Below are 26,093 nucleotides of genomic sequence, written 5' to 3' on the forward strand. Positions count from 1 at the left end.
TTCCTTATTAACTCACAGAAACGTCAACAATGTTCGTAATCTAACGAAAATTCTCTTTTCCTTTGCATCTGTGCGCGATAGTCACGCAAGGTCATGAGGCCAAGAATACAGAAACCGCACGCATGAAAAACGCACAACCGCGTTTCGCGGTTACAAGACGCGGTCAAAAGGGCCGATGAGGTTTAAAAAAATTTTATAAAAAAGAACGCGACAAAAAGAAGAGAAAGGAAAAAAAATAATTCATTAGGAAAACAAATATTTCATGCAACATGACATCGGTCAAAAGGTTCTTCGCCTCGAGACTTCCTCAAGTGTAATGATAAAAAAAAACGTCGCATGCAAAACATCGCAAACCGTAGCTTTTTTTACTGGATAACTTGAGAAAATTGTTGTAGTCACTCAGCCCACCAAAATTAAATTACCTCTTCTAAGAGCAATAAATTTTGCGCAAACTAAATGCTATTGGACAAAATGTAATGCAATTAAGCCCTTTCTAGCCAAAAATCGTTTAAAGGGAGAAAGCTGATTTCATTATATTTGGAGATTAAATGTTATGCTGTAGACTTTTGTCTTTATTTATACAAACCCATACCATGAGCCGCTGGCATTCTAAAATTTTAACTGATATTCAGGAGGAAAACGTGTGTTCACAGAACAATTTGTCACCTGTATATCATAACTATCGCAGAAATAGAAATCAGAAGACTAAACAAGCCACATTTGAAAAAGCAAACGGGCATAAATTAAACAAATTTTCACTCGTAATGCGTATCATCATATCTCACAAATCAACGTTTTCAAATTCACAAGGACGACGAAAGTCTCCATTTGGAGTAAAATTAGTTAGGTAAACCGGCCTCCCTTCATAGTACGGATTTTCGAATTAGTTTGAAAGTATTTATTGACATTCCTTATCTTACCCCAGAGATCAGTCACCCAGGCGGATTAGAGTATTCTCGTGAAATGTTTGTTTACTGTGCGTCACGTTCCAAGTAAAAGGTAGTTTTTTTTTACATATTACAGACCGGCATAGTTTTCGGCGGCACTGGGGGGCATAGATTTCGCAGTTTCAGCTTACAAATAATGTAGGAAGAAGAAATATAAAACAAAACAACGAAAATTAATTGAATTCCGCATCTACGATGCTATCAAAAATGTAGAATGCCAAACTGCACCTGCCAAGAAAGTGAAGTAACAGGCAACCGTGGACGAAGATCTGCTAGGTAAACGTTGGATCAATCTAGATCTGATCAAAATAATAAAGAAAAAGAAGGAAAGCCGACGCAATTGAGTTTAATTGATTTAGTAGTGTACAATATTTCTGCTGGACAATACCAGCTTTCTTCAGGCAGAGTGGAAAATGCAAAACTTACATCCGCATGTGATACAATTTGAAAAAGGCTGGTATTGGCCATCCGAAATATTGTACGCTACCAAATCAATTTAAATCTACGTCGCGTACGTTTTGCTTCTTCTTCTTCATCTGCTAAAACACTGAAAATGCTTACCAATAAGAATCAAACTAAAGCGCTGTATACTGGTATCGCAGTAGGAACATCGGTTAAAAGCGAAACGACTCTTTATTTTAATTTTAGCTTATAGCGGAGAAGACACCAAATGCAATCAATTAGAAGCAAAACTGAATGAAATCAAAGAATGGCTAAATATTTTTCTCAATAAAACAAACAAAAGCAAACAAAAGGAGATATTCACTGTCCAAAGGGCATTCTGTACCGACGAGGAATAAAATAATTTCGCCGGTGTTCCGGCGGCGCTAATGGAAAATTCCAAGAACCGAGATAAAAACATATCATTTCAAGTATTGCATTTTACTTAATATTCATCATTGACATTTTGTGGTTGAAATCTCCTATTGTAGATATCTTTAAACTACAATAATGCATTTTATTTAATATTCACTAGCTATTTCGTGGTCGAAATTTCCTATTCTATCTTTAAACTGTAAAACGCAATCGCCTTGGGCACGAATTGCTGGGGAAAAATATGGCACCGTGCAAGAAAAGCCTCTGGTACACAGGCGTTCAGTGCGCCAGTTTAGTAAACCTATATATTTTGAGATATTTTCAAACTAGGATCAAATCATTGTAATATTTCCAAGGTAAATCCAAAATTTACATTTCATGACAGCGCAGTGTACACATCACCGTGTGTTAATTTTCGTATCTACCAGGCAATGACAGATACAACAACTTATCACCTTCTTGTATCAACCAACTTCTCTGTGACAACAACTAGCCACTTACGTTTCTTGGACGTCATGTCGTGTTCCGTCTTCTCCGCTCCTTTATCGGGCACCGACAAAGATAGAAGGCCTTGATTATCTCTGGATTTAACAAGCCACGCGAGCGAAATAAAAAGAAATCAGTTGCTCCTAGCTCGACCTCTTCAAAAGGCTCTTCACCTGCCGTGGAAAGCGCTAATGACTTTTTCAATATATGCAAAAACGAATGACCACTTAGGCTTATACAGCGAAGGCTAACCGCAAGAAATGTATACAGAATTTATACCCTCTGTAAGTCTGCATTGTGGCCCGCAAGCCGCAGAATAAATATACCGCTTTCCAACGTTGAATCTGAGCTTAAATTCTACAAGCGCCAAGCGTGATTGCCTCAACACTGAGGTGAAATGAATAACTCCGAGACTTACTGAAGAGCTAGGAAAAATGTCTTACGAAAATCAAAGGTATATTGCACCTGTCGACCGCTTATTCTGTGTAACAATTGTTGAGATTAATAAGCTCCTGTAAGTTTTAAGCTCTTAAATAAAACTGAAGAGATCTTACTTAGGCCGTCCGATTTGAGATTTCCGGAGTTGGCGGCATCAATCGTGAGGATTTCTGTATTTTCATGCGTAAGTCCAACCCAAATAGATAATTGGCAAAAGGCTCATGGTAACTGAACACATTTAATTATCGTCTGACGTACACTCTTAGCTTGTTGAGAGTTTCACAATTAGCATGCGATTAAACCGGAGACAGTGAAATATTAATTACGAAACACAGTAGCTTAGCAAAACAAGCTGCTTTAATCCTCTTTTCGTAAAATGCCACGGAAAGTGAAACTCCAGATTGCCTGCGGAAAAACGCACTTGATTCGCGACGTTTGACAAAATAAAACAACCCTCGTTTCTCAGAAGATAATGGCGTAAATTGAAAATGAATTCGTTATCTTTCAATTGACTTAAAAGGACTATTTATAAAGTAAAAGAAAAAGCGTTGTTGTCAAGCAAATGTTCAAGGTAAATACAAGTGAACTACGCTGCAGTACAACTTTACTTCAGTGGTAAGTATGGGAACTTTACACAGCTTCTCAGTCTTAGCCTCGACTGTTATTCATAATTAACAAGATTTAGACAAGCTTCGCCTGCTGTTTCATGTCAGTGGAGTATATCATGATAGAAACTACAAAATAACAACTCATCTTAAAATTGTTATAACTGCAGCGAGAGATTTCAAGTACTGCAACAAACTTGACTGAACAGTGAATCGAGTCATCCACCTCGAGTGTGTAATGCAAGGACGTTTGCTAAAGATTTTACAATTCTAAAATAAGTTACCACCTTGGGTTTCTTTCCACTCTGGAAGATAATTAGATATCAGCTTGGGAGAAACATGAATAATTAATAATTTTGAGCCGGTTAACCATAAAACTTGAAGTATAAGCACAGCGCTTGCATTTCTCTTTTCTTACATCCTGTAGTTTTATGTGCGGTTTCCAGAAATAATGGTAGCTGAGCCGGTATTTTTACTACCGAAGGTATAAAGTTAAACGGTCATGATAATCATTTGCATTTTAAGATTGGCTTTCGAAGACTATTTCGTTAAGATCTCTATCAATTTTTCAGCTCAGGTTTTCCAGAAGCTCACACCGAATATAAGAAAAATATTTTTTCCTCAAAATGACAGCCAATCCAGCTGGCTAGGACTCTACTAAACCGCCAAAGCATTTCACGGTCTGCAACCCATAGCTTCCAGTTGTTTTCCGCAAACCTCGGTATTAAATCGTTATTTCGGCCGGTTTTGAGTCTTATACTGTGAAATATCACACGCCCGTAGCGTGTGCAAGGAATATTTGAAAATGTTTACAACTGAATCCAGATTTCAGTGTGACTTTGTAAAAATTTGTTTGTTCGACTGTCTGGTTTCACTTTCTGTCAGCAACGCTCCCACACACCATTTCTATTATAGCAAACAGAACATACACGTACCATAATCCTCAGAGAGAAAATATAACAAAGCAGTCAATCCCTTTCGCGCCTTACAGACGAAAACAACACGGGACCCAGAATTTGGCGGCCATTTTGAACTTCGTTCCGTGTCTTCAAAAACGTTTCACAAGGCTTCGCCTTATTTACTACCTAAAGTCAACTACTATTTCTTCCTGTGGAAGGTTTTCTTTTCAAGTCAAAGAATATGGAAACGATAAGACAGAGAACGCACGGTGAGCGTAAGCTAAAAGTTTACCCCATAGCGATCCTGGTCGTAAGCTTATTGTTTTAAGCTTAAGTTTTTTTTTTCAATGTGGTTAAAACATTTCAACACGGACCCACACTACGAAAGGGACCTTGACCTCGGACGTTAAGCTTGAGTTCTCGTAACCTTAGATTATCTTTTTCAAAACTCCTTTTAGCTTTAATATTTCTTGAGATGACAACATCTTGTCATCTTGATCGTCCGCCATGTTTTGATTAGTCCAAGAGGCAGTTATTTCGTGACAAAGATGAGGAGGATCGTTTCCGCGGGTCCTTGGATATATAAAACACCACTATTTGTACTGTAAACTCCAGTAATAGAAAAACTTTTGAATGCAGAGGTCCACACAACGCAGGAATTAAACTTGCTGGTAATTTTGCCGGATCTCTCTTGTGAAAGACCTCGTGTCAGGCGTCACTTGAATGTGAAAATACAAAACTAGCTTTACTCTGGCCCTGAGGGCTGCCCTGAGGAAGACTAATTCTATTAGTCGAAATATTGACCACTAATAAATCTGCCCTTTGCCGTAGTGCCAGCCTTGCATTCAGTTTTGTATTTTCAAACTCAAGTAATATTATCTAGCTTTAGTTTGTTTAAAGGTGGAAATACAAGTTACGTTTATTAAACTTCCTTTTGGTTTTAAGCTTAAGCTATGAGGCGTAATTCAATGTAGTTTTTTCTACATTCACTATATTTGACAGCAATTACCACAAAACGTATTTCTTACATTTTTCCTTCCAGTAATATTAACTTTTAATAGGTCTGTGAAAAAAAATTCTCAAACTATGTGGCTCTCGATCTGTGAAAAAAGAAACCCTCAAGCGTGCACTTTGGTTTTTAAAATTTTGCATTACAAAAGTTTGACTTTTTAATTCTGTTCTCAAAATTGCACCCTTGGAGTAAAACGGTAAATATGGTTACAAACCAGCTGAACAGCAATCTTAGTTTCTTACCTGTCCTCTCTCGTTAGGGTCGGCACCATAGTCAAGCAGCTCCCTAACTATGTCCGCATGTCCTTTGTACGACGCCCACACCAAGGGGGACCAGCCACCCTGTAATTGAGGACTTCCAGTTAGACATGCTGGATTAGAGGTTTGTTGTTGTCAACTTTTGTGACTAAGTCTTTAAATGTGTGGTCTGTGGTGGAGATTACAATGTTTTCTTTTCTTTCTTTCTTTCCTTTTTTTTTTTCATTCTATATCTGGTCATATAATAAATTAATCATGCAACCTGATTAGCTGCACAAGTGGCCCAGAACATACTGACTGGTTGCACATTATTTTTTCACAATTGATAATTCTCTTTCAACCATTTTTCGTTCAGTTAAGATACAGGAATTATGGCAGTTTTCATTCAGTGTTATAATGGGCACATTTGGACCTTGACTAGAACTATATCAAGCGCATGGACTCTCTTGACTTGACAAAGAACAGTGTGCCTGTTTGGCTGGTGGTATTCTTTGTGCAAGGGCAAAGTTGGTGGGGAAGAGCCATTAACACAAGCTGTAAAGGAACTTTGCCCACCAGCAAACAATACCGGCAGCTACTCAGGCCAAGTAACAACTTGACATTTTTCTCTTGCAAAATAACTATTTACCAGGTCTGGGAGTTGAACTTTTGCTCCACATTCAAGAAGTTCTTTTACAACTTCATAATGTCCTTCCTTGCAACCAGCAATAAGAGCTGTCCAACCATCCTACAACAGTCATAGTTGAATAGCAGGCTTATAGAATTCTGTTAGTACTCCTAATATTATTATTATAATTATTATTCACCAACACATTTCTGTGGTTAGTTAGTCTGACGAATCAATGATTGTAAGAGATTAATTGATGAATATTAACCAAATTTAAGAATGGAGCTCGACTATAAACTTTTATGATGATGACCTTTAATCAAAGAAGCATTAGAATTTAATGCTTGTTTTATTAATTGTTTTAAGGCTATCTATTTTGTGTCAGACTATTACAAGATCTAACTAAATCATTTAAGACTATTAGTACAATGTGACATACATGTACTTAATCAATCAGATTTAAGAGACTGTATTTAACTTTCTTAATATGAAAACAATTTTTTATATATATAAAGTAAAGCAATAACAAATATAAATATCATTACACACCTCATCTTGAACATTTACTTGGACATTTCGTTTAATCAGCTCATGGACTATCTCAACATTTCCTTTTTCTGCAGCAATAATCAGCGGTGTTTGACCATTCTGGTATTTATAAAAGAATATGAATTGGGCTCAATATTACATTTTTTGTCCAAATATGATAAAAGCTTTTTCCAGGTCCTACCACATCCCTCTCTTAAAGCCATGCACCCTTTGGAACTCTTTCAAGTGGAGATACCATGGGTGGTTAGGCATCAGATCTACAATTTCATGTTTCAAGGCCTCTTTCAAGATAATTTGTTTCATTAGACAAGAAGCTTTGTCCCACATTGTCTCCAGTGGTGGACTACTCCCAAACCTTCAGCCAAGTGGGGGGTGGGGGGAGGGGGGGGGGCAACTCTCGAACGCTCAACTTGCTACTCTTCATGAAATGAAATATCTTGGCTTCTCAGCCCTACCGGTGCCCTTGGTTTTGATCTAAGAAATAACAGGGACTCAGGCCTGTCCCCTAGATCTAGAGCAGCCACTGGTCTCCCTTTATCCAGTTGTTTAAGTGGGTACCAGAGTTACCAAGTCAAAGGTTAAATTTCATTAAAATTAGGATTTTGTTTCGTAGCTTAAACTAACATTTTTTGGCTGTTTTAGATAATAGGGTATAATAACAGAAATAAGTTTTTGAAAACTAAATTTGCATTTTCTCATATAACAAGATGCCCCTCTAATGGCATTACACGGAATGCTTAATATGTAGCCCCAATTATTCCCCATTGTATGTTTCGCAGATATTTAAAAAATATCCTCCCTTGGCCATTGAAATAATTGTCTGAATGGTTTTATTCAGATATATTGCGTGATACTTATTGTTGTGTTACTAGGAATCATACCAGAAATAACTATGCAATAACGTCATGACCCCGCTGAACTGGTCTGGCCTCCTCTAGCTCTAATCCCTCGCGTTGATCATTCGATCTGTTTTTTGAAGCGGATTTTCTTTGCTGTGAACTCTCCCAATTTCCGCCGTTACTAGAAGTTATTATTTCGATTTACTGCTTGAAAAAGGTTGGTTTTCTCTCTGAAAACGGCAGATCCGGAGTCTTAAATTCAGACATGTGGCCGCCATTGAACGAAAACAACTTTTCCAAATGATGATTTGCTTTGACGTCACACAAGTAGAGATGAGTGGGTCCCCTCCCTCGTGATATACGCGCAGATAATGGAGTTTGATTGGGCCGCTTTTGTTCAAGACAATCAAAACAATAGATCCCTTCTGGGAGAGGGAAGAATTTAATCTAGTTTTAATGAATAAATCAAATGATGATTTGACGTCACACAGAAGTGATGAGTCGGTCCCCTCTCTCATGATATGTGCCTGAAAAATAGATTTTGATTGGGCCGCTTCTGTTGAAGACAATCAGAACAATATATCCTTACTAGGGGAGGACAGAGTTTAATGCATAAATTAATGTGCACATTTATGACACCGATGAAAAAAAAGATACCCGACCGAAACCTAGACACGTCATGCCCTGCGGGCATTCCGTGTAATTATTTACGATTTGAAAATATTAGAAACCCCAGACCACCCCCCTCCCCCCTACCCCCAAACCCCAACCCACTTTTAAAAACTACTCTTAAATGTGGGTGCATGGAAATTTGAAGGGCTAATCAGGCACATAATCAACCCATAGTGCTCACTAGATTGCTTTTTGTTATATTTCAGCTCAGATTCACAAGATTTTTGTACATGGCCTTCGATTTATTAATTCCAAAAAGTTGCCTCCATGTTTTATCCACTGCTTTTGAATGCACTTTTTTTTGTGATAAAAAATGAAAACCTTACCCATATTCATGGGTGTTTACTCCAAAGGATATGCAGTTTAAGAACAAAAAGATCTTTATAGAGCAACATTTCCTAAAGGAACTGAGTGCCACATACAAACACGCCAGTAAATCTGAGCCAGGTAATTCCCCTCACAGAGCCCTTCATTTATAAACATTCCGCAGGCAAATCAAAACATTATATATCTAATTTATTTATTTTCTGACCTGGTCTCTTTGCTCCAAGTCAATTCCTCCACTATCTAGCAAGTTCAACACGTGAGTACAACTTCCATCCCTGACTGCATTCAAAAATCCTCCTCCATCATTTACAGTCATTTCCTGTTAAATCATACATCATATTAAAAAAACTACTGGCAAGTGATTCAGCAATTAACGGAAGCTGTAAGCTAAAAACAAAAAACAGCCAGAATTATTTCAATTTGAAACCAATAACCAGGTTGTAGCATCATACTGTTCCAAAAAATATCCACACCCCTCCTGGCTTAAGGCCCCCCTCCCCTCATGAAATTCCAAATATAAATAAAATCATACTGTCCTTTAAAACTCTTGCTTTTGTGATACCACCCACCCCCTTCCCCTAAAAAAATCCATGGGTGGGAGAGGGGGGGGTGGGGGGGGGGTTACAAATATTTTCTGGAACCACAAACTGTGTTAGCCCCAATAACTTTATGTCAAGGTACGCAGGCATGGAAAATTAGTTTTCTTTTTTTGACTTTAGGCAAAGCAACTAAAGTTCATGTCTCTGACACTGTGTCTGGAGATTTGTACACTTAGGATGCAAGGGATTTCCAATTATGTAAAATAGAATACAAGTTTAATGGCCTAGCTCCCACAAGTCTCCTATAGCCTAGTGGTAGAGCATCCATGTTACTAATAAATTCCTGCTGGGAGAACTCAGATTTCTTAATTTCTCCAAGTATGCCTGTGTCACCGACTGGAAAATACCTCTTTCAAGAACACTTTGGTTTAGCTATAAATTACAAACATTATTCGCCGGACAGATATGAAATAGCCGCCTTTATTGCTTAAACCTTTTGAAGAAGCTCAGACAAAACGAAAAAGTTAGGCTAGATGGATTTATCTTGAAGCATTAATGGGCACAAAAAATGGACTTTACATTAATTAGCGTTCTATAGCTTAGTGTAGCTTTTAATATAATTCCTTTTTCTCCGTTGAGGAATAGCCAGGCGCTATTAGTGGATAGTATAAGGCTTCAAAATATCGTAGTCAATCAAATTATCTAATATATGTAAAACAAGAAAAATTCTCATCTCTCAGCTGGCCTTTCTACTAATTTGGAGACTGCAGTGTTGGCATAAGAGCAAGAAATAACAAAATATATATATATTTATTTTTTACGTTATAGGTCATCATACTGCTTTAAATTATGTAATTTTTTTTGTAACTGGTACAATACTTCTTAACATTTGCAATTCCAAACTAATTCAGTTTACTCTGCTTCTTTTGTAAAAAAATAAGGACATTATTATTTTAAAAAAACAAAATTTGACTATATGAAGGGCATAAAAGTGAAATTGACTTACATAATATTATTATTATTAAATTATCCAATAACTAGCTTCATGCTCTGCTGGAAGATTATTAATTGGTATATTAAATAATTGAATTTGACACTAACATAGTGGATATGGTGAATAGTATACATATCAATCAGTAAAGAGCTGCGTCATCTCACAGTCAAGAATAAAGTGTACATGCAGGCTGCGTTGACAAGACATACATCTGTTTATATCAAAATAACAAAAATGTTTGAGTACTGAGGAAAGGAAAAACACTCCTTATAAATACACGCATTTAAAAATTCAAACATCAGGATCATTGTAACTCTTTAAAACAAGTCTTACAGCTAAGTTTTTACGTTGTTTAAAAACAGTACAGAGAAAGTGTTCTGTTTTCTTATAAACTCATTCAAAACATGGTGTGCAGCGGTTGAGACTTCTAAATTCCTGATGCAGGTTGACAAAACCAACACAACATAATATGAATCAGATGAGCTTGCAGAGAATGAGTTCAAACTCTTCAGTTGGCAAATAGATAGCAACAATAAATTTGAAAGCTATATCTGTTAATCGTAATTCTGTGAAAAAATAAAGCATTTGCATTTTAAAATCTATTGATTTACCTATGAGCAGGAGAGACTGTTAGGATGGTATTTCACTGACTGACTGATTACTCAAGAGAAATGAAATATCCACAAAATTTACACCAAGTGTAAGGATCTCCAAGAACGTACTTGAAACAAGAAAATCGTTGACACTTCTACAATGGCATAAAAATTGCATGACTGTCAACTTAAGATTTTATTTATCAGATTTCCAATTCAAGCTGCAAATAGTTTTATCTTCAGAACAATTTACTTAACGAGATTAAATATTATGCAAATTCAGTTTCAAGTGTTCTTGAAAATATTATTTTAAATGTGTATTTGATCAATAGAACATTTACAAGTATTTTCCTTTAATATAATGTTGCTATTAACAATGTTATTAATTCAGCGTAAATTTCTTCACTTAAATGCCTAAGGTTTACACATTGTAAAATTAACTAAAACAGTAATATTAGAGGAATAAAGTTCACAATTTTTCTGGTTAGCAGTATGAAAGAACTGTGAAATTGCATTTGTGGGTCCACAGGAATGTGGCAGGTGCCAATTTAACTCGATCACAACAGCAGCACCTATTTTAGGGTCAAACAGAGATCAATCTCCTTCATATTGAATTTTTATATCAAAAATACTTTTAAAAATATGTTCACATTGAGAACGATGTATATTATCGGTCAGTGAGTTCTCACAAAAGGAGACAAACCTATGACATTCTGTTTACTAGTCCAGATGCTCTACTACTGAGGTTTGGGAGATTTGCAGGAGCTAGGCTAGGATATTTTTCCTCGAGTGTACCAGCTGTCACTGACTGAGAAATTACATTTTTCTCATTTAATCATCATGCTTAAAACAGACCACCACATTTTTTCCAGTATGCTCACATTCTACTGTTTGTAGGCTCAGCCAGGTGATTATCTGTAAAAGGCAATTCTTTTCGTCAAAAAAAAAAAAAATTAAAACTTGTGGAGTTAAAATTGCCTGATAACTATCTTTTTTACAGACACTGTTTGACAAAGTCACTCCAAATCCAAGTACAATAATCATGTTTCAAAAGTACAATTGTTGTTCTTTCATGTAGGATTGTGTGGTTTCAGAAAATATTCATTAACCTGCCCACCCCACAGGTCATTGAAAGCCAAACTTTTTAAGGAAAAGCATTAAGTAATAAGTTGGAATTTTTCCAAGAGGTGGGGGAGGGAAGATCCAAACCAATAAACTGAGGGAGGATCCAAACTAATAAACCTTCTTTGGGAGAGGTATGGGTATTTTCTGGCACAAAACATTCTTCTACTGAACAATAGAAGAACAAAGTGTTGTGACCTTTTAAGCCCTAATATCAAAGAACAAATTCTCCTGTCTTGTCCCCATACTTTTCTTATAAAAGTACTGGGGAGAATAGTTATTATTAATACTGAAAAGCCAAATGGGATGAAGATTTATTTACTACTCAACTTATTAATAATATATTATTATTAGATTGGTTTATTTCAAAATTGATTGATTGATTTTTACTGTACGTGAAGATTAAAGTTGTGTAGCCTCTCTATTGACTTCATGTATCCATGGTTGATACATACATGCATGTCAGAACCCACATTGAAACTTGCTGTGCCAACGGTAGCTGTCGTCTGAATTCTGATCAGTTTCGGCAAGTGATTATTATCTACAGGAGGATCTGTCGGCTTCCAGAACCGCATAGGTCTTTTAACACCAGCAGATCAACATGAAGCTTAATGTCATACTGAAAATATTGCATGTTTAAAGAATACAATTATTGTTATTGTTATTATAATTATTATTTACAAATTTAAAGATAGAAAACTGCAAAGACATTTACTCCAGTTTCATGCAGCAAGCAATCTCCAAACTAGTCATTATTTATAGAACATTTTAATAAAAGTAAATATTTAAAAAAAAAATTGTATTAAAATAATAGATTTTAAAATTCAAAAAGTTAAAGATGGAGTATGGGAACAACCTGGTTTAACATTTCTCACCATGTTTTGCATTTCTTTTGCATTTATAAGCATTCTAAATTGATCATTCCAAACATGGTTTCTTAGGTTTATTAGTTTATAATTTATTATGATAAATCATTTGGGGAAGCAGGGATGGCAAAGTGGTGAGAGCACTCGCCTCCCACCAATCTGGCCCGGGTTTGATTCCCGGGCTCTGCATTATATGTGGGTTGAGTTAGTTCTTGGTTCTTGTCCTTAAGCCGATAGGTTTTTCTCCGGTTTTCCCCTCTCTTAAAAAGCCAACATTTTCAAATTCCGATTCGATCTGGAATCTGAGGGCCACAGGTTTGTCAGTTGTAACATCTGACTGTTAGGTGTCACCTTCATTATACAAAGTTGATTTATTTATTTACTTTTTATTTATTTGTGATGGGGAGTTACTAAGACAGAAGCAAGCAAGTGACGACTTTTTGAGTTAGAACTTGTCTTCATTCCCATTTGGCTAAAAAGATTCTCATTGTAACTTTTCTTAGGGTTTTTATATAAAGAACGAACTTTTTTGGATCAGGTTATAGGCTACTGGACTTTTTGGGATCCAGCTTTAGACTACCCTGCTAGCAGAGGTTTCTTTAATTTCTGTTAAGTCTTTTAGCATGTACAAAGTTGTTTGTGTCTCAAGTATTTTGCGTAGCAAATAAGCCGACTACATGAAATACAAGAGACCCAAACAACTTCATACATGGTAAAAGACTTGCCAAACAAAAACCTCTGCTAGCAGGGTAGCTTAATAGACTCATAGACCTTTGTTTGGTCTAACAACCTGGCCTCATTTGCACATCGATATCACTAATAGACCTCGGAGCATCCTTCTGGACAAGCTAGTAAGCTTAATCTTATCAGTAATCTTATCTATCCATTTAATTGTACTAGCCTCCAGTCAGAAGCCTAACGAGCCTCTCCATAGGAGGCTAAGAAAGTGCAAGCAAATTCAAGATTGTATATTTCCAAACCAAGAATAAGGTAAAAAGGGAAAAAATGGGTACCACATCTTCTATGAAGAACAAGACAAAAATTTTTACCCTTTTTATGTCCGCTATTACAGAAGAACCCTTTCACTGGTGAATTACAGGATAGCTTACTTAATGAAATGCACTTTTGTCTTTCAAATTTGACAATTTATTTAGCCTGTAACCAAACCAGTCAAAAGAATATTATACTAAGCTCTTGCAAATCAAAAGTCAAATGTGCCTCTTCGCATGTAAAATAAATTATGTTCACTTTAACAGTCTTTTTTGGCAAATCTTGAATTTAATAACTGAAGACTTTGACGAACATTATAAGACGAAAATTAGCGATTACAAAATCTGATGCTTCGAGGACTCCATGTTGTCAATATCAATGAATATATACAAAATTATTATCTATAATTTTCATCTTAAAATCCTGATAATTTTTAGCAAGCAAATAATTTATTGCTCCTGTCTTCTCGACACTTTTATTTATTTGCTGGGCATCATGTTACTGGTAATATTTTCTCAGATGATGGGAGTAACATTTCAGACAGCCAGCTGTGTGCAGCATTGTCTGGGATATTTTCATAATAGCGCAGCAGCTTAACTGTCAAATCACTTCCTAAACTTTGTTTTATACACAAAAAAATGAGAAATTTATGTCATGCAAATTAATTCACATTTTAGTGGAACAAGAATATTGACAAGTGCAAAAGACTACATGTGCAAAAAGTTGAGATCATGTGATGAGTCATTAGAGTACACCCATTCATTTCTCAACTAGTGAAATTGTTTCATTGGGAGCTTTGAATGATGTGCTGACAAGCCTCTCAGCATGGTTATAATTTGTGATCGACTGTGTTTAAGATTCGTATTAAACTTGGAGACACCCAAGGAAACAGAGCTAGCAAGAAATCAGAGACTAACCTCTTCTTCACTTTTTGAAAAAAATCACTTCAGTTGAGCAGCACAAAACATAATATCTCTACAACAATCTTCAGCAAGAGTAAAACATTTTTCGACAAAATAATTAATGTCGGTAGAGCTGACTACATATAAACTGAATAAGCTGCATAAAAATCACTTACCAGGTGTTTATCATTAAAACATTTTAATTTAAAAATATTGGGATTCCATTTTAGAGTCCCCAGCAGGGTCAAACGCACCGTGGAGGGGGGTGTGTTTATCATTGCATTTTCCCGGGGATCAAACAACGTTTTGTTTTACGGGATAAAATATTAAACATACACGGCGGGAAAAGAAGAAATCTACACGATAACAGCTTTAAACAATAAATACGTTCGATTAAAAGCTGGGGGCGTTAGAAATGGAATAGCTGAATTTTTAAAACACTTTACGCGTCGGCGTTTAGACAGACGAAAATGTACTTAATTTGCATGCATTTTGTTCAATTAATCGTAACAACCAAAGTGCTTTTTGATTAAATTCATCGCTTAGTCACGTCTTGGAACAACACGACCTTCTCGGACTGCAATAACCTTTAGTTATTTACCTAGAAATACTGTGAAGACGTAAACAATTTGCAGAAATGAATATTACCTGGGAAGTGTGTACAGAACTATTTCAACAATGTCACGCTTGAATAAGAGGCAATAATAAACGCAATTTCAACAGACACAAGACGCGATTGAAATCCCTCTGTTTACACCGGAAAGATGTATCATTGGATCTTGAATGCCACACAGAAAGTCTTGTGAGTTATGAGAACTGACATTTTGAATGAAACATAAATATTGGTTCCGCACAGTTGCATATGGCACGAGACATTCGACGATATAAAGTTCAACACCAAAGTGAATATTCCTCTGTTCTTTTGCCAAAATCTCCCACGTGCAGGCTTACCTATCTGTGCAGAGTATTAAAGCTCTTCAGGTATAAAGTTAAAGCGTTTGTTGACATCAACATTCGACTGCTTTTCAATTGATAATATGACATCGCAAGTCAACATCACTTGCAAATATCTTGCAGTCAGTCAGTAGTAACTTCGGATGGGATGACGAATAAAATCACGGCATATTTTGTCGCGATCTCCTAGATAATAAATCTTTATCCTTTTACGTTGACTTGACAGAGCTTTTAATTTATAACTCGATACATGAATGCCAGTTTTCAGTATCGCGTTGCCTAGTTTTTGGAGATGAATCACCCACATTTAAAATATCAACGTGTGAAAAACGAAAACTGTGTGCGAAAACTTACGTAAGTTCCCGTAAAATCGTCAATTAACAGCTGATTTCGACTCACAAAGATGACTACTATAACCTGCCAATGTGCCAGCCATAATGCCATATCCGGTTAGATCGGTGTCAAGTTTCACTTCTTGCTGGAATCTGTGAAGATTATCGTCGGTTTTTCGACAAATAGAGCACGTCTGTTATCTCTTTATTCCCGAAACATGTTTCCGAAGGAAACGATCAAACGTTCTCGAACGACCATCGATATCTGTCAACAGAAATCTTAAGAAGAAAATTGGTAAACATGGCAGACCTTTGCCAGTGGTTAGTCACACATTATAATGAACCAATGGTCCTTAAATACTTCATGCGCGGGGTCGTTCAGACCCGACTTTTCCAAAACACGAAGCGCTTTATATCAAGTGTTAGTTATTTCCTTACACCGGTTTGATTACCTCCATACAAATGTGTCGGTACCAAGCTTCGAGGAACAGAGAAATTCGTGAACTGTAACCTCTTGTCATTACACAATGTAGAAGGTTACACTTACCTTTCAGTAATGCTGGTATCTGTAATTTAACGGAAAGATCGCTCGCTTGTATCGCTTTTATCGCCCCATGAATCCAGTTGCGATTATTTAGTAGCCGAGACAGCCGAACGTTTCCTTTCGTTCTGCTATCTTCTTAAGCATGCGCGCCGCCGATGAACATGAATTATTCACGATGTACTTTACGGCCGGCCCGCTCGTCGGCCGAAAAATATAGAAACACTGTTTTCTATTTCCCTTATTGCCTCACCAAATTTTTATCCCCATTTCGTTTCGCCTGAGAAGCAAAATTCCTAAAAGGTAATTTGAAAAGTTAAATTTTTGCCAATGTGTCATGATCAGTCTGAAATAATCGATATTCGACAAATATTGCACGGATTACCCTGGACAAACAAAATCAGAGTTTTTTTAACATAAGTCGTGGCGTTTTTATTCAGTTTAATTCCGACTGTCCTGGGCGGTTCAAAATTTCAAGGCAGTTTAATCTCGTCGCTTTTTAAAAGCGAAAAAGCCGCTCTTAATTATTTGACAAGGGTTGTTTGGAAAGTCGACCGCATATTCCGCATATTAACCGCGCTCTGGAAACCATCCAAGGCCAGGTTACCTGGCAACGCAGGTGAAGCCGAAGCAAAGATGGAGCACCCTTTGTAAGATTTACTTAGTTTCCAGGGCTCTTCCGCTGAAAGCAAGGTTGAGCTAGGGCAATGCTACTAATATAAAAACACCTAGTTTATCTTGTTTTGTCAAAAACAGCAAATTGAAAGCCCTACTTGAATTTCGTCTCCCCGCAGCCCAGGGTGAACCGACAATATCCTATCTAAATATGCGCGGTTCTTGATAATAAACCAACCACCCATGGTGAAACAGAAAGGCGGTGCTTGGGACGTTTTTATTGGTGAAATGACGGCTTCCTTTTTCATTGGAGAATAAAATTAACTAGTATAGGGAAAGGTTATTGTGATTTCTTTCGGGCAATAAGCGCGCGAGTCGCTGTGCAAATACAAGTCAAGTATCACCCGAAGTGTGGTGTATGTGTGGTGTACAAGCCTCTTCAGTTTTATGAGTTAGGAATGAATCCAGAAACTGTGGTTTATCGCCAGTGGCTGAGTGATGTCTCCTAGCGATTGCTCGTGAATAAAAAAAAAAGAGTGGTGATTTAAGCTGATGTCCGGTAAATTGCCGAAAAAAACATAACCTGCTTCACCATACATGGTGACTGAATAAAAACTACTTTTTTCTACGATTTGCTCGTAAAATAAGTCAACTTTCTAATTATCTGCTCGTATATGGAATATAAATAGCCGGAAAAAGACAAAAAGTATCGAGAAAGAGAGCTTGGAGGATCAGATTGATGAGTCGTGGGTTTCTGCTACAGTGTATTAAACAAGTCTTTGCAGTTACAGTGGAACCCCACTTACACACGCTAGCAGGCGGGCAGGCGCCCGCTCTTGTTCAGAAATGTCTTGCGGGACGGAACGGCGAAGACCTCTGCGCTTTTTGCGAGCCGGCGAACGAAACGAGATTGAAAGGCTATGAAAGGCTGGTTTCCATATAGGCATAACCACTTCGCAAAAAGTGGCAAACAGTTTGCAATGGCTCAATCGCAAACTGTCCATCCACTCAGTTTTGTGTTGGCAAGCGAATAAGTGCATTATTTGGAGCAATTTAACCTTGAACTCTTGTCAAATGCGGTCAGACAGCTACACATATCTGATATCAACTATGCCAGTCCGGTTAAAATCGGAGATAGAAGGTCTAATGATGGGGTTTATTATCATCACCAAGTTCCAAACGAAAAAAGACTTTAGGAGATCGCGCATTCTCAGCTGCGGCCCCTAACCTCTGGAACCAGCTACCTGCAGACATTCGTTAAGGAGGACAATGTTAAAAAGTTTAAAAGTTTATTTAAGGCGCTAGTTTTTTTTTTCTTTTTTCATTACATTCACCGAAATGAACCATCGGTTGCCCTAATCATATTACGTGTAACTACAGGATTTATTTTTAGAGTCTAGAGTTTCTCCTAAAAGGTCAAAGGCAACAAAAGTAAGAGGTTTTATACTCAAGGTAAAAGGTAATTGTTGATTCAAGGCCACAAAATTATTTCAGTTTCAGCAAAAACCTTTTGTCAGTCCATGTGAGGCTTTTCTGTAAACAAAAGTTCTAGTTTCATTGATTATTTTCTTATCTCTGTACGTGGGTCTTGTCGGAAATCAACACTTGATACTCATTACGTGGGATGCCTGTGCAGCCCACGTTATAAAATGGGGGCCGTTTGTATCCACAAATGCGCATCTTTCAATTATTAACTCGTTTTAGATGTATCAAATTCAGTTTTCTCCTAGAGGGGATCTTTTTACGCGGGATGCCCTGAAGGGGCATACCGTGTCTAAAAACGGGTCGATTTCTTTTTTTTTTACGCGGGATGCCCTGAAGGGGCATACCGTGTCTAAAAACGGTTCGATTTCTTTTTTTTTTTTTTCTTTTTTTTTTTTTTCTTCCTCGTAGCTACAAATCGGTACATTAATTTATTCATTAAACTCACCCCTCTCCTACTCGGGGTGTATTGTTCTGATTGTCTTCAACAGAAGCAGGCCAATCAAAATCCATTCTTGTCGCTTATATCGCGAGGGAGGAGACCCACTCACCCCTACCTGTGTGACGTCAATGCATCATTTGATCTATTTATTAAAGACGGATTAACTCGCGCCATATTGTTTTAACATGTTCTGGACTCAAGTGTGCCGTTTTCGAAGGGAAATTTCACCATTTTGAAGCGGTAAATCGAAAGAATAACTTCTAAGAAGCACCCGACACGTAAAACGGTGGAAATTGGTGAGTTCTTAGTGAAGGAATCGTGCTTTGTTTGACAGTCTTAGACCACGACGCGAGACTGAAAAGAGGTCATTGAGAAGCTTACGTTATCGTAATGGAATTTGACAAATTTCCGCTGATAGTCTGAGTCGCGTAACACACGGAAAACAACGTAACGCGATCGTCGTGACTCAAACTATTCCATTAGCAAGGATAGTTTTATCAATCGGCGAAGCATACAGTTGGAATAAATGAATCAGCCCCAGCATCTCGCGTAATGCCAGTATAGCAGGCATCTTGTTACGCGGGATGCCCTGAGGGGGCATACCGTGTCTTAAAACGGGTCGATTTCTTTTTTTTTTTCTTCGTCGTGTACACAAATCGGTACATTAATTTATTCATTAAACTCTCCCCTCTCCTACTCGGGATGTATTGTTTTGATTGTCTTCAACAAAAGCAGGCCAATCAAAATCCATTCTTGTCGCTTATATTGCGAGGGAGGGGACCCACTCACCCCTACCTGTGTGACGTCAATGCATCATTTGATATATTTATTAAAGACGGATTAAGTCGCGCCATATTGTTTTAACATGTTCTGGACTCAAGTGTGCCGTTTTCAAACGGAAATTTCACCATTTTGAAGCGGTAAATCGAAAGAATAACTTCTAAGAAGCACCCGACACGTAAAACGGTGGAAATTGGTGAGTTCCTGGCGAAGGAATCGTGCTTTGTTTGACAGTCTTAGACCACGACGCGAGACTGAAAAGAGGTCATTGAGAAGCTTACGTTATCGTAATGGAATTTGACAAATTTCCGCTGATAGTCTGAGTCGCGTAACACACGGAAAACAACGTAACGCGATCGTCGTGACTCAAACTATTCCATTAGCAAGGATAGTTTTATCAATCGGCGAAGCATACAGTTGGAATAAATGAATCAGCCCCAGCATCTCGCGTAATGCCAGTATAGCAGGCATCTTGTTACGCGGGATGCCCTTAAGGGGCATACCGTGTCTAAAAACGGGTCGATTTCTTTTTTTTTTTCTTCGTCGTATACACAAATCGGTACATTAATTTATTCATTAAACTCTCCCCTCTCCTACTCGGGATGTATTGTTTTGATTGTCTTCAACAAAAGCAGGCCAATCAAAATCCATTCTTGTCGCTTATATTGCGAGGGAGGGGACCCACTCACCCCTACCTGTGTGACGTCAATGCATCATTTGATATATTTATTAAAGACGGATTAAGTCGCGCCATATTGTTTTAACATGTTCTGGACTCAAGTGTGCCGTTTTCAAAGGGAAATTTCACCATTTTGAAGCGGCAAATCGAAAGAATAACTTCTAAGAAGCACCCGACACGTAAAACGGTGGAAATTGGTGAGTTCTTAGTGAAGGAATCGTGCTTTGTTTGACAGTCTTAGACCACGACGCGAGACTGAAAAGAGGTCATTGAGAAGCTTACGTTATCGTAATGGAATTTGACAAATTTCCGCTGATAGTCTGAGTCGCGTAACACACGGAAAACAACGTAACGCGATCATCGTGACTCAAACTATTCCATTAGCAAGGATAGTTTTATCAATCGGCGAAGCATACAGTTGGAATAAATGAATCAGCCCCAGCATCTCGCGTAATGCCAGTGTAGCAGGCATCTTGTTTTTTTTTCTTCCTCGTAGTCACAAATTGGTATATTAATTTATTCATTAAACTCTCCCCTCTCCTATTCGGGATGTAATGTTCTGATTGTCTTCAACAACAGCAGGCCAATCAACATCCATTGTTGTCGCCTTAATCGCGAGGGAGGGGACCCACTCAACCCTACCGGTGTGACGTCAACGCATCATTTGATATATTTATTAAGGACGGATTAAATTGTCGCGCCATATTGTTAACATGTTCTGGACTCAAGTGTGCCGTTTTCAAACGGAAATTTCACCATTTTGAAGCGGTGAATCGAAAGAATAACGTTTAAGAAGCACCCGACATTTAAAACCGTGGAAATTGGTGAGTTCCTGGCGAAGGAATCGTGCTTTGTTTGACAGTCTTAGACCACGACGCGAGACTAAAAAGAGGTCATTGAAAGCTTACATTATCGTAATGGAATTACACACATTTCCGGTAATAGTCTGAGTCGCGTAACACAAGGTAAATAACGTAACGCGATCGTCGTGACTCAAACTATTCCATTAGCAAGGATAGTTTTATCAATTGGCGAAGCATACAGTTGGAATAAATGAATACAAACGGAAATTTCACCATTTTGAAGCGGTGAATCGAAAGAATACCTTCTAAGAAGCACTCGACATTTAAAACGGTGGAAATTGGTGAGTTCCTGGGGAAGGAATCGTGCTTTGTTTCACAGTCTTAGACCACGACGCGAGACTGAAAAGAGGTCATTGAGAAGCTTATGTTATCGTAATGGAATTTCAAAAATTCCCGGTGGAAGTCTGAGTCGCATAACACAAGGGAAACAACGTAACGCGATCGTCGTGACTCAAACTATTCCATTAGCAAGGATAGATTTATCAATCGGCGAAGCACACAGTTGGAATAAATGAATCAGCCCCAGCATCACGCGTAATGCCAGTGTAGCAGGCATCTTGTTGTCTCGTATTGTCCTTATTGTCTTTAACAAAAACGGTCCAATCAGAATGCAATATTTTAGTGTATGTCAGGAGGGATCGGACGGGAGTTAATTACTATTGTGATTATTCAGGTCCTAGTGATCTCTCGGTGGAACTGAAAAGGCTTGACTTTAGTGGCGTGGCCATATTGTTTTAATGTTTTAGATTCCAATGTGCCGTTTTCAAAAAGAAAACTAACCCTTTTGAAGCAGTAAATCGAAAGAATAACTTCTAAGAAGCACTCGACAGTGAAAACGGTGGAAATTGGAGAGTTCAAAGCGAAGGAATCGTGCTTCTGTTTGACAGTTGTAGAACCATCCAGAATACGTGGGGGAAAGATCATTGATACGCTAAAACACACATCGCATGACTTTGTCGATTTGATGCTTAAACGCAACTGGAAATCCACTTCAAAAAAAGATTAAAGGTTTGATTGTCAATTTTTACTAAAAGTTTTCATTTAGGAAAGCTTTTTGCCTGTTTTCTTTCTGTTTTTTTGATGAAACGAAAACAATTTGTAATCTTACATTGTAATCTTACACTTTTATTTACATAACCAGAGTAGAAAACGTGAGTCACGCCAAGTTATTGTAATAGAATCTCCGGTACAACGAAAGACTTTTGTATGAGAAGCAAAAATATGATGAAAGTTGTCAAGTTTTCATGTATGCAAAAAGTTTTGATTAGCAGTGAACTTTTCAGATAAAAAGAGTGCTCCTTTCAGCTGAAGACATTTTCTGGCGGGAACTATTTTTAGGCGGCAAAATTTCAAGTAGCGCAACTCAATATCACGCATTCTTTCTGACTAAAACTGTTCAGTTAGTTCAATCGCGAAGGCAGGGAAGGTTAAAAAATCGGTGAGGCGTACAATAAATGAGGCCACTAGTGCTAAACATAGTCAACGCATCCCACGTTAACGCTCTGAAAAGCGTCTTGTTGAAAGTTAATACAAGAAGCATGTCAGCATCGAGACGAAGCACTGAAAATGATCGCTCCTGCAATCACATCAGCTTATCCGCAAATCGTTTCATACTTGAAGCTGAAACGAGATTTAAGATTTGAAGATTATCCCCTCTCGAGTTTAATTTGAGTCCATTTGATTTTAATACCTCCTCGGCGTCAGGAAATGAGGGAAAGGATGTCACAACTAAAATGAAATTATAAATATAAAATCCAAATAAAAGTTCCGTTCGCTTCGACGATTCCACGTATAAAAGAAAAAAAGGAAACAGGAGAATTCATTCTCTTCAGGCTGTTGTACCCATGTGTACTGTGGCATATCGTGTTTATCGCCCAAAAAGCGATGGCCATTTTCACATTTTGCAACTAAAACATGTGCGATAACAATTTTTCTCGAACGGCAGTCAATATCGAGCTAAAATCTCAAATAAATCACACTAAGACACGAAGGCCTTAGAATGAACTCTGGCCAGCCCATCCGACGGCGAAAATGGCGACAAGCCGGTCCATCTTTTCAGCATAAAAATAGTGCGGAGGTGGACATGAACTGTCAAGGGCTGGTGAATCGGCCTTAGCTGAACTAGAGTAAACTGGAACTCACCTTGTTTCTATACTGATGAACGAGATGTGTTTACCGTATATCGAGCCTACTCAAACATCGAATGAAGACACATGTTCCCTAATTCCATTGTTAAACGGTGAAGAAAGAATGAAGACACTCATTCCATCAGTAAACAGTGAAGAGATGCAACACACACAGCAAAATTTGACTCGTGTGAGGAGAACACTGAGAGCTAACTTGTCCCGCTAAAAATTAAAATGGAAGGGGAGAGGGGGCGGGATAAAACAGGTTTTACAGACAATGGAGTGTGATGCCGTTTCTGCGGGAATAACGAGTTCAGTATTCAGGTCAAGTCTCTCAGATAACCTTTTCAAGCACCGAACACAATTGAACAATTCTAAGCGCGTTTCTAATTTGTACCATTTAAACCAATTCTTTATTTATCTGAGCACTTACATATTTTTAGAGAGATCTCTTTCAAATACCACCCAGTCCCACTACCCCCAGGTTTCAGATGCTTCATTTAGCTTTCTTAAAAGGTGTAATGTTTTGACAGGTTTCGTATCCGGCCACAAAGCATGTGATCGTCCCGCAATCATGCATTTTTGCTCTTTGTTTAACACAATCGCGCTCTCTGACCCCAGCCGGGAGTATCGCCTTGGTGGCCAAGTGTTGCTGTTTAACACCTTCTTGAGTTTATCCTCTTATCGCCTGGTGATAAAATATTGACACGTACTTGTCTCGGGTCTTGGCAGTAGATCCGGCAGGCAGAATATGGGTGGATGAGAGAGGAGGGGGTTGGTTCTTGATGACCAAGTGCCTCTGTCACGTTTTACCTTAGGATAATATTTAGACAGTTATACGTCCGGTGTGGATGCGAAGCCGTTCTGGTTAGGGGTGAGAAGCGTGTCCTGTTGGTAATTAAAGGATCGGCCTCTTAACAGGCTATGGTCCCCTCAGGTCCTTAATAAAATCGTAAATCAAGTATTAGCACTGGAGGATAGGATAGGATAACTTTATTTATACACAGTTTTTCCATCAGCTACTTAGATTATCATTATCAACTAACTATCTATCTACATGTACCTAACTAGGATTATAAAAGTTAAAAATAATAAACCAAAGCTAAACAATAAATGCTGCTTTTCATAGAGGCTGTGTTTAAAAATCCTACTTATAACTGTGGCGTCTCAATTTAGTCTTAAAATCATTCTAGGAAGTTGCTTGCCGTAGTTCTATTGGCAAACTGTTCCACAACTGAGCTCCACTGTATGAGAAACTTTTCTTTAAATAATCAGTGCGCGGTTGTGGAAGAGTTAGCGTGGATTCAGCGGTAAGACTGGAATCAGGAGGAGATACGTGGTACAAGCGCTGTTTTTTTTCCGCTGTTATTTGGTATCTCTTCACCCTATTCTTAGTTAAAAGAGGGGGGGGGGGGGGTCTTTTGAAATGGTATTACTTCAAAAGCTCTATAATGCAACACCCCCCTTTACCTCCTCTCCCATGTTATTATCTCAGACGTGACCATAGTCAAAACATAGATCAGTTTTGTCTGTAGGAAAACTCGGTCTTCTATGTGCAGTACGATAAGGTAAGAATGACATTGTGGTATACAACCCATAAGCGGTATGTTTCAGACACTTATGAAATAACATTTTAGAAATGCTTCTTTTAGTTTGACTAGTTTTGTTCAAAATTCACGATTTGAAATAAGTCCCCGTCTCTCTAATAGCCCTCCACTCTAATCCCCCCTCCTCCCTTTCTCTTCCCTTCTCGACGTCTGCAAATAAACAACTTCCTGGGGGCCTGCATAGCACTTACAAGCTTTTTCCTTCTTTATCAAATATAAATTTGCTTATAATAACTGATCAAGTTGACGATAGTTCAGATACAACGTAGCATTATTATCCGACTGCAAATGATTGACATTTCGGCAACGACGTATATTCATTAGTTTTATTTTTGGTCTTTGATGAAGGCAGCGTGATTGCTGAATTAAACGTTGGTGAACACGTTAACATGTTTCTCTTTAACAATATTTATATACCTTCTCTGCTTTGGCCGTTATAGTTTTGTTTTTTCGGTTTGTTTATACAATCATTCTTTTTAACTTATCATGTGTCATTATTTTATCTTACCTTGTTTAAAATATTGTAACCCTTTGTTTCCATTTTCACTTATCTTTCTAGCCCTTGATGAAGGTTAGTTTTGTCTAACCGAAACATGTTATTAAAATGCTAGCTGTTCAATAGCCTTGCACCTTTCAAATTATTTTATATGGCTTAGTCATTCTTCAAGTATCTCTTTTCTTTTATGTCTATCCTTTTGTATTGTTATTAGCCTCACTCTTACAATCAGCTGAATTATTCAATCTCAAATGTAAATATTGTATATTATTTTGAATAACTTTTGTAAGGCGCAGTTGAATATTTTTATAGAAACTACGCGGCAGAAATCTTATTTTATTATTATAAAGGCAGAGTAAACTTCTGGATGCCCAGAACCTAAGCAAACGATGGATGGGCAGCAAAACGGAGCCAACATCGCGAAGACTAAACCGTAACAACTAAGCACTAACTTCTAATCAAACCACTAAATCCTAATGCACTTAAAAAAATCATATACACTGAAGCTCTTAAAATGAATCAAACTATAAAACCCTAAAATTACTTTTGGACTAAAATGCTTTGAAACGTCTAACAGAAATCCCAAACTTCTAATGTTTTCTTAAAATGGTCCTACGCAAAAAGGCGTCAAAATAGATTCATGAATAAAAATCTTAAGATATATGGCCTGTTCGCTTAATTATTATTATTATTATTATTATTATTATTACTATTAT

General features: G+C 37.7%; 1 protein-coding gene and 1 long non-coding RNA gene across 8 annotated transcripts in view; one reads left to right on the plus strand and one right to left on the minus strand.

Annotated features, from left to right (window-relative positions):
- LOC146471753 (kinase D-interacting substrate of 220 kDa B-like) overlaps window positions 1–23,982 on the minus strand; it is a 46,316-nt gene extending 22,334 nt beyond the window's left edge. The window contains exons 1-6 of one of the 7 annotated variants that reach the window (XM_085120276.1): window positions 16,294–16,928; window positions 10,095–10,198; window positions 8,660–8,773; window positions 6,617–6,715; window positions 6,089–6,187; window positions 5,446–5,544 (exon numbers count right to left, since the gene is read on the minus strand). In XM_085120276.1, the coding sequence (XP_084976402.1) occupies window positions 5,446–5,544; window positions 6,089–6,187; window positions 6,617–6,715; window positions 8,660–8,773; window positions 10,095–10,121 (438 nt within the window). In that variant the 5' untranslated portion in view covers window positions 10,122–10,198; window positions 16,294–16,928. Of the gene's footprint in view, window positions 1–1,175; window positions 2,223–2,264; window positions 3,261–5,445; window positions 5,545–6,088; window positions 6,188–6,616; window positions 6,716–8,659; window positions 8,774–10,094; window positions 10,199–12,157; window positions 12,322–16,293; window positions 16,929–23,290 lie in introns of those variants that run through there. The other 6 variants (XM_085120275.1, XM_085120279.1, XM_085120278.1 and 3 more) reach the window with 6 other exon arrangements.
- LOC146471754 (uncharacterized) overlaps window positions 1–26,093 on the plus strand; it is a 34,243-nt gene that overhangs the window by 669 nt on the left and 7,481 nt on the right. The window contains exon 2 of the long non-coding RNA XR_014866699.1: window positions 5,463–5,584. This is a non-coding gene — a long non-coding RNA (uncharacterized LOC146471754). The remainder of the gene's footprint in view (window positions 1–5,462; window positions 5,585–26,093) is intronic.

The sequence above is a fragment of the Pavona decussata genome, unplaced genomic scaffold (assembly GCF_977016875.1).
Source record: "Pavona decussata unplaced genomic scaffold, jaPavDecu1.1 SCAFFOLD_102, whole genome shotgun sequence".
NCBI lineage: Eukaryota > Metazoa > Cnidaria > Anthozoa > Scleractinia > Agariciidae > Pavona > Pavona decussata.